This window comes from Echinops telfairi, unplaced genomic scaffold, assembly GCF_000313985.2.
Source record: "Echinops telfairi isolate 266 unplaced genomic scaffold, ASM31398v2 ScPeMD7_1;HRSCAF=3_0, whole genome shotgun sequence".
NCBI lineage: Eukaryota > Metazoa > Chordata > Mammalia > Afrosoricida > Tenrecidae > Echinops > Echinops telfairi.
In genome coordinates, this window is record NW_022103896.1 from 591,789 (window position 1) to 601,227 (window position 9,439).

Genomic DNA, 9,439 nt, shown 5'->3' on the forward strand with positions numbered 1-9,439 from the left:
CCGCTGGCTGGGAACGTGGGAATGAGCGCGTGGGCGGAGCTGGCAGGGCAGGTAGGGATGGGCTAGCAGGAGCCAGTCGCGAGTCCCAGGGTATTGGGCGGCGGGTCTGGTGTCCCGCAGGGTTGCAGCTGGACAGAACCAGGGCTGTGTGGCCAGCGCCCTAGTTCAGAGGACTGGGGGGTTAGGGTTAGCTGGTCCCCACAACTCTCTCCCTCAGCCTCTGTGCTCGGGGCGCTGCCAGGGTGTGACGGGCTTGCTTCCCGCTGCCTCCAGCCTTACCTGTACGCAGGGACCCTTTTGCCCACCCCCACCCACCTCTTCAGGTTTGGACCCCAGAGGCTGTAGGTCTACAGGTGACACCTGGGGGAGGGGTTGAAGCACAGTAGGGAATGTGGGAAGAGCTTTATTCAGGGGCGAGTGTGCAGATGATCAGTCCCCCAGCAAGAGGGAGGCCTCACACACATGCTGCCTGACCACGCGGTCCAGCAGGGTGTGCACGTCCCGAGCAGCCCGGGAAGCAGTCTCCAGCACCCGCTCCAGGTGGTCCTCGTGCAGCCGAGCGTCCATCTCCAGGAGGGCAATCTGGCCTGAGGCTGGCAGTAGGGCCAGGGCCAGCTGGGGGCCACCAGCTGCCTCCTCCACGTGGCTCAAGTCCGCCAGGGCCGTGCCATCCACAAAGCCAGCAGAGCAGGCACACACGAAATCCCGCATAGGTATGCCAGCATCCAGCACGGCCAGAGTAGCTGCGTTCACACAAGCCGAGTATGTCCCACCATCTGCCTGCAGCACCTGCAAGGATTCCCAAGGCTATCAATGCAGCAGCTGCTGCCCACTAGCCCTCCTGCTCCCAGGCTGAGGGCTGCCTGCTCACCTGCACGTAGATGTCAATCTGTGAGCGAGGGTGCAGCTGGGTGAGGATGGCTGCTTCGAAGGTCTGGCGCAGCTGTAGGCCCATCTCGCAGGACTTGCGGTCCCCATGTGGCCGCCTCTTGCGCTCACCTGTGCTGAAGGTGGCGGAGCTGTACTGGCAATTCACCAGTGCACGGTCAGGCAAGGCTCGTGCCCGGGAGCCCCGGATCTGTGGAGGGAGGGCACATGAGCCAGGGCACCCTCCCAGCCCACATAACCCCAACCCCAGCCCTGCTCCTGACCTCCAGCATCACATGGTCACACCACTGGCAGCTATTTGACCTCTGAACATACTCCAGAGAGGATCACTTGGGTTATCTAGGCCACTATCATCACTCTGGCAATGGTAGCTCTCCTAACTGCCTCCCTTTCCCCGGACTTGCCGCCCCCCTTCCATGCCTTACTCCATTCGATGGCTGGTACTGTGTTTACCTTCAGGTTCACATATCCCACTCAGTGCCAAGGTTTCCTATCTGTGTGAGGTAAGCCCCAACCCTTCCCTTGCTCTAGGTGTCCTGATAGCATAGGTGGTTACAAGTTGGGCTTCTAACAAGGCCACAAGGTCAGCAGTTTGGACCTACCAGCTGCTCCAAAAGTTGAGGCTTTCTGCTCCTATAAAGATTCCTGATCTCAAAACCACAAAGGGGCAGTTCAGCGCGTCCTCCAGGGGTGTGATGAATCAGAATGGACTCGGGGGCAGAGTTTGGCAGGGTTTCCTTGGTCTACGAGGTCTTGAATCCTCTCCTTGTGGGAAGCCCCTCAGCTTCCTTTGGAATCCCTCCCTCCAAAAAACAAACAAACAAACAAAAAAACCCCAAACCAAAACTGCTTGGCAAGCACACCCTGCTGTGCCTACCTCCCAACCCCACTGTTCCCACCTTTCGTCCTGTGCTCTTCCAGTTCTTTCTGCTGGGAAAGCTGGGCCTCAGACTCAGTCACAAAGCAAATGTTTTTCCAGTGGCTCCATCACTATCACTATCACAGTGCTGGAGACATGACACAAAGTCAAGATGGTCCAAAGCCCCGCCATGGGGTTTACGTTCTTGTTAGGTACCAGTGAGTCAGCACTGACTCAGTGCTGCTACGTACAACAGAACTTCCTGGTCCTACATTATCCGTATAGCCCACGGATGTCGCCACGATGCCAATCCATTCTGCTGAGGGTCTTCCTCTTCTCTCCTCCCCCTCACCAAGCATGATGTCGCTCTCCACAGAACTGCTCTCTCCTGCTGACATGTCCAAAGCATGAGAGGCAAGTTTCACTACCTTTCCTTCCAAGCAGCATTCTGGTTGTACTTCCGATCCAGATGGGGTGGTTCGGGGGTACTGAATACTCTTCCCAAGGCAAACTCACTGCCATTGGTCGTATGACTTGAAGCGACCCTCTAGGGCATGGGAGAACTGTCCTGTGGGTTCCAAAACAGTAAACCTTTACAGGAGTAGAAAGTCTTATTTTGGGGGGGCAGAGAGATTAAGAGTTTCAAACTGCTGACCTTACGGTTAGCAGTCCATCACATAACCCACACACGACACCATCAGGGATCCTTAATATACTTTACCAACACCTCAATCCACATCGACCAATTATTTCTCCTTGTTCTCCACCCAGTTACCACATGCCTTTGAGGCAAGTGAAAATACCATGTCTTGGGTAAAATAGATCTTTGTCCTCAAAGGAACATCTTTGCTGATCAACAGTTTGAAGAGGTCCTTTGCAGCTGATTTGTCCAATATATGTCATTTTTTTAAAATTTGATTTCTTGACTATTGCGTCAATGGGCATTGATTGTAGATCCAAGTAAAATGAAATCCTTGACAATATCAAATGTCTCCATTTTTCATGATGCTGCTCATGGTCCAGCTGTGAGGATTTTTGTTTTCTTTATGTTGAAGTGTAATCTACACTGAAGGCTGTTGTCTGATAGTCATCAGTTGTTTTTTAAGTGAAGTTCTTTAGGCTTTCAGCAAGCAAGGTTGTGTTGTGCGCATGTCGCAGGTTGTTAGTGAGCCTTCCTCCAATTGTGATGTGGTGTTGTTCACATAGTCTAGTTTCTTGTATTTGCTCACCATTTAGATTAAGTAGGGTGAAAAGATACAGCCCGATGCACACCATTCTTGATTTTAAACCACGCATATTCTTGTTCTGTTAAAATAACCGTCTCTTGATTTATGCATAGATTCTGCCCGAGTTCAGTGAAGTACACTGAATTCTTATTCTCTGAAATGTTATCATTAATTTTGTAATGATCCACACAATCAAATGCTTTTGCAATAAAACATAGGCAAACATCTTCCTGGCATCATCAGCTCCTAGCCAAGATCCATATGACATCAACAATGATCTCTCTCATGCCGAGTCCTCTTCAGAAGCCAGCTTGAATTTCCTGGCAGTTTCCGGTTGCTGTACGGCTGCAACAGTTTGAAAATTATCTTCAGCAAAATTATACTTCGGTGCTAATTAATGCTATTGGTCAATAATTGCCACCTTCTCTCCCATCACCTTCCTCTGGAATAGACACTAATAAGGATCTCTTCCAGTCAGTTGGTCAGCCTTCCAGCGGGAGGACCGAGAAATTTCACCCATTTACGAAAGCTAAGTGAAGTGGGTATTTGAGGTGAAAGGCGCAACAGGGCGGAGACGAGGGGAAAGTGTGGGACCTGCGCAGGGGTCAGGGGGTCTGGTCGGGTGTTATCCAGGCGGTACCCAGAAGAGAGAAGGAACGAGCATGCTAAGCGTACGCGGCGACGAAAGCAGGGCGCACACACACAGACCGAGTGGAAAGGCGAGGCCGCAGAGCGGGCACCCGGGGTCGCCCCGCCTCACGACACGGATCGCCAGGCCGGATCCCAGCCCCCGCCCACTCGCCTCGTGCGGCCCGTAGACCACCGCCAACGCCTTGGTGTTGCCTTGTTCGATATAGGCCGAGCCGTCGGCCTGCGCAAACACGCCCATCCGCGCCTGGATCTTCCGCAGCTCCCCGGCGCGCCGCCCGTCCACCCGGTAGCCCTGGTCTGACAACAGCTCCAGGCCCGCCATGCCGCCCAGCCCGCTCTCGGACCACTACACCTCCCGGCGGCCCCGATCACTTCCGGTCCGTGCAGGCAGCTTCCGGTCCGTTGGCGACGGCTTCCGGCGCCTCGGTCCCTCTCGCCGTCGGGGGCAGTTCGTTTCCGGCGGTCCTCACTCAGCTTTGCCAGCTTCCGGGGCCCCTCGGGGCAGGCGTTGGGCCCGTCGCGCTGCGCCCCCGCGTCGGCAGGCCGAGCGTCGGGGCCGGGCGGCTCGGAGGGAAGCGCCGGCGCCGGACGCCGGGACGGCCCCCGCTCGGCGCACGCCGCAGCTCGCTCACGGCCGCGTTCCTTTGGGGAGCTTTTATTCCCGGTGCTTTGCTCCGTTGCCATGTCGGTGCCGCCTCCCCGTCGACCCGAGGAACCTAGTAAAGGGCGCTTCTCGCTTCCGCAGCCGGGGCCGTGCGAACTCGCGCCCTCTGCGCGCGGACTGCCGCGCGGCGGCGCGGGCCGGGGCCTGGTTACTTTTCCGGTGGGATCATCCCACACTGCAAAATGCCTCATGAATTGGTGTGTCGCTGAAGAATCCAAGTCCACCTCGGTTTACGTTCCCTCCCTAGATAGCCACTCAGACCAGTGTTGGATCTGAGGAGGAAGGAAGGAATCGGGGTTTTTAAGGCCGTCTTAAAAGTTATATATGCATATATATGTGAATTTTTTCAAAACTATGTATTCTTTTTAACAAAACAACCTTACCACCGTCAAAGCACGCTACATGACAATGCATTTGTCAAATCTGCGATTTCATTCTTGGAAACATTTTTCAAACTCATCGGTTTGGGTGGCTGATAGCACCTCCCTAATTTTTTTCTTCATCTCTTCTATGTTGTCGAATAGCTGTCCTTTCATGCCCCTCTGCATTCTCAGAAATAAAACGAAGCCGCACAGAGCAGGGTCAGGTGAGTAAGGTGCATGGGGCAAGAAAGGCATACTGCTTTTTGCCAAAAAATGCACCCTGAGATGGCTGGATGAGCAGGTGCATTTTCATGGTGGTGAAACCAGTTCCCCTTGTGCCACAAATCTGGTCTTTGTGGTCACACATTGTTACACAATCTTTTCAGACTCTAAGTCAGCGGTTCTCAACCTGTGGGTTGCGACCCCTTTGGGTGTTGAACAACCTTTCACAGGGGTCGCCCGATTCACAACAGTAGCAAAATTACAGTTATGAAGTAGCAACAAAAATAATTTTATGGTTGGGGGGGTCACCACATGAGGAACTACATTAAAGGGTTGCGGTATTAGGAAGGTTGAGAACCACTGCTCTAAATAGAAAGCTTGACTAACAGTCTGACTTGGTGGAATGAACTCCAAATGCACAAGTCAACATTTTTGACAGTTTGGGAAGTTGATGGACATCTAGAATGAGGTTTGTCATCAATTGACATTTCACCTTTTTTGAAATGAGAAAACTACATGTACAATTTTTTCCCCATAGCTCTGTCCTTGTAAGCTGTGTTCAACATCACAAGTTTTTTTTTCTGCGCAGGAAACAAAATTTCACCGCACACACTGTTCTCTTAAATTGGCCATCACAAAAATGAGGTTCAAGTGAAATTGCTTTCATAAAGAAATTCAATGTGACCACAGAGAACCTTCCCAGGCAATGCCACTGGGTGCACTGACTCAGAGCGAGTTGCTCCATGCTCACCTAGCAGGAAAAATATGTACTACAGAAGCTCTGCCCAGGGGAACTTTTTTTGGGGGGTACCCCGTGTGTGTGTGTATAATATTTAACATATATATAACACATTCAACTTAGTTGTACACCCCATGTCATCAAATCAATAATCATATCCCATTAACCCTATAATACCTGAATTTTTAATTTCAGGGGGAATGTTTTTCTGCTTTTATTCTTTGCTTTCATAGTTATCAATATATATAACAACCAAAATATATTTAAAAATATAAAATTTGCAATGTTTTTTAAATGTAACCAAATTGTCACATTCATCCATGGATTTATAATAAATTTATAATTAAATGTTACGGAAACATCACGCTCGGTGTTACAGGGTTACTGTGTCTCAAAGCATGGGCCTGTACCTGCTCTTATAGTCTCACCTGTAACTGAATAAATGCCTGACGTAGTTAGTTTATTGTGCCAACCTGGCCAATAAACACATGTGGGGTTAATTGAAGGGCAGAGAGATAAATGGCTCCGTGAGCCTCGCCTTTCTAGTTCTCGGGTCTCTTGCTTTCTGATGGTTGGACCAGGGTGCAGCTGCCTTAGCCAGTTCCCTGCTTTAGCTGGCAAAGCTCACTTCCTGCAAGACATCCCTGAGGAGACGCCACATGGACCTACCCTGATGCAGCCCTGGGTGCTGGAGCACCTGTGTGGAGACCCCTGCCAGCGCTGAGATGCTTACACATTCACTGATTCGGCTTTCCTCTTGCAGTCAGCATCATTGCATCTGTTTTGTGAGATGGAGGAGGACTTTGTGGATTGGTGTTGGACATAAGGGTTAATGGGTTAATGTTGGACTTGTGGGCTTGGGCAGCACTGGGTGTTGGGATGTTTTCTTGATGTGCACTTAACCTTTATATAAAAGGTTATATATAAAACTCTGTGGATTTGTTTCTCTAAAGTACCCAGACTAATACAATGTGGTTGTTTTTTACCCCCACTTCCATCCTCCCTCCATAATTTTCTTTTGGTGCTAAAATCACTTTTCTTTTTATGAAACCTTTCCAAATAACCCAGTGGCACTTTCATTAATTTTTTACTGGTTGCTTGATAGTTGGGGGAGGGGCAGTATCAGGATTATTTGAGGGTACAAAGGAGACCCCAAATTTCAAATATAATTTTAAGGAGAACATTAAGTCGTAAACAAGACCAAGACAAAACAGAGACAAAGACACCACTTGCCTGAGGCCTTAATGGCGTCGGGGTTTGCTGGGATTCAGGGACATAGAAAGGACATGGGAGGGTAAAGGAAACTTCCCCCAAAGCTATGATTGGTGGCAGATCAAACCTCAGTTACAGGTGAGACTACAAGAGCAGGAACAGGCCCATGCTTTGAGACACAGACATGTTGGACGGAAGCACCCACTAGATTGGTCACCAGGGCCTTCCCACCACGGCAGTCAAGCATGGCTCCTGACTCTGTGTCCCCATATGGGGTCTCCATCAAGGACACACCCAGGCAAGACTCTGAGGGAGACTGCCCTTCCCTGGGCTGTGACGTAGAGGTCATTTACTTTCCAGGGGGCTCTGCCTAAGAGCAGGATTGTCCCTGCCCCGAATAGGTGGTCAGAAGGGGATCAGTGGAGACTTCATCCACGTGGGGACCCTGCCAATGGGCTCGGGGTCCTCACGGTGACCCACAGGCTTCTGCAGCCTGGTGCTCAGCTCTAATCCTGCATGCAGCGTGGCCACTAGCTTAAGGGCTGAAGGTGTGTTTTAGTCTGGGTAGACTAGAGAAACAGATCCAGGGAGACTCATTTCTGTATAAGAAAGAGCTTTATGTACAAGAGCAATTGAATATTGAAAAAAACATCCCCGCCCAGTCCAGATCAAGTTCATAAGTCCTATATTGGCCCATATGTCCAATACCAATCTGTAAATTCCTCTTCAGACTCACAAAACGCATGCAATGACACCAAATGTGGGAAGATCACAGGCCAGCGGGTGCAGTCTTGTGGATCCAGTGGCGATAGAGGCATTTCTCCAGTGGCAGGGGTCTCCACATGGTTCCTTCATCTCTGAGGCTCTGACTGCCATCAGCCTGTCTCCAAGTGGCTTGTCAACAAGAATGTCTCTCTGGGAGTGAGCCTGCATCCCGCCTCCAGTGACCTATTTATCTCCTTAGTGCCCCTAACTGAGGTCCTCAAGCTGCAACCTGATTGACAGGCTAACCTCCACCCCGTCATTGGTAAGTCTCAAATTGACAACAGATCATGGAACTACCCTAGGGTGGGTTCAGGAGTAGGGTATCTGGGTGAAGATGATTTCCCTCCTCTTTCCCACTGAAAGAAGTAGACCCTGCCAGGCTCGGCGCTGCTCCACGTTGCTTCCTTATTCCAGCCCTGGTGGGGGCATTGATGGCTCACGCATTCGGATTTGCTCTCCCAGGAATTGCTGCTGCTGTGTCGACTGGAAGGAGAACTGGGGGCACCTCCTGTCCCCCATGTCCTGGTGCTCCCGGTTCCCCAGCGGAAGTTCATTTCCTGACCTTTGCAGAAGGCAGCCACTCCGAAGCCCCAAGGCACCCTATCCCATGACCAAGGATGCGAGTGGATGGACTGACAAAGTTGAGCACTGACACAGAACAGAGGCAGTATTCCAAGCGGCCTGAGAAGGCTCTCACGGCCGTGGCCAGCACTGACCACGCCTGCCACCGCTTCCATTCATAGTCCTCCCATTACACTGATGCAGTCAACGGCCCCCCTTTTTGCTTTGAGGATGAAGATACCTTCAATCTTTCCAAAATGTTGTGTGTACTGATATTGGGGCATAACAACTACCTCCCCAAGCCTCAGTGACTTGATATCATAGAACCATGTTCTTTGATGACTCCCTGCTCAGGGCTGGCTGGGGCTCAGCATGGGGGTTTGCACTTGGGACCTTCCAGCGAGTGCTGCCGGAGGGGCTGCTGCCATCTGGGGGGGGTTCCCCACTCACGTTGACAGGCTGACGCTGACTACAGGTTGGCATCTCATCTGGGGAGGCCAAGCATTTAGGCGACCTGGAAGTAAAAGTCACAAAATCTCCACAGACTTTTTAAAACTGAAAAATAAAATGTTTAGAACTAGCCAGCTGGACTTGATGGTCCCGATTTTGCTGGCAGTTCCTAAAGGTAGCGGAGTCCCCAGCCCGTGGGACACAAGCCTTCTTCTCGCTATTTGGTCCCACCAAAGTACTGAGCGTGGCTCGTTGATGTCTCAGAGCTTCTCCACAGCCTGCCGGGCACGCTGGTTGGTCTCGCCCTCGCGATAAGCACCTGTGTGTGGTTCTGTTGGACCATCTTCAGGAGGACTCAGTGATCAGGGGGCCAGATGAAGGAATAGTGGTCAGGCTGGCTTCCAGGGGCACAGAGCTCTTGCAGGGATAGCTGGGCTCCTGCTGGAGTCTGTGTCCTGGGCCACCAGAGGGCGCTGTGCAGAGGCCCTGAGGTTTCCAGAGCTGGCTCCTTCTATTTTTAAAAATAGAAACAGTTTATTATGTAATAAATGAAATGATAAAACCAAAGGGGTAAGAAAGTATCCTTACATCAAGTCAGATTGTACCACTATATACAAAATATGCTTTAAGGGTTTTAACCTTTATGTTTGATTTATGTGAATTTTTTCCTGCTTTATGGATTAAAACTATATCATGCTCACTCTTAAAGGCCAGCGATCCTTGAACAAACTACAAGCTTTTCTTTCTTGGTGTATTTTAATTTGTTCTTTGTCAGTGGCTTGATGTTGTTGCTGTTTTGTTGTACATTGTTGCTTGGTTTTGCTCTGTCTTGTTTTTGTG

At 50.8% G+C, this 9,439-nt stretch overlaps 1 protein-coding gene across 1 annotated transcript; it reads right to left on the bottom strand.

The window, feature by feature from the left end:
- Positions 1 to 387: 387 nt before the first annotated feature.
- Positions 388 to 3,969, bottom strand: EXOSC4 (exosome component 4). Its single transcript, XM_004697357.2, has 3 exons — positions 3,776 to 3,969; positions 872 to 1,078; positions 388 to 789 (listed from the first exon to the last, which is right to left on the bottom strand). The coding sequence occupies exons 1-3, from the start codon at positions 3,944 to 3,946 to the stop codon at positions 430 to 432; spliced, it is 738 nt and encodes a 245-aa protein (XP_004697414.1). The 5' UTR covers positions 3,947 to 3,969; the 3' UTR covers positions 388 to 429.
- Between the last annotated feature and the right edge of the window lie 5,470 nt (positions 3,970 to 9,439).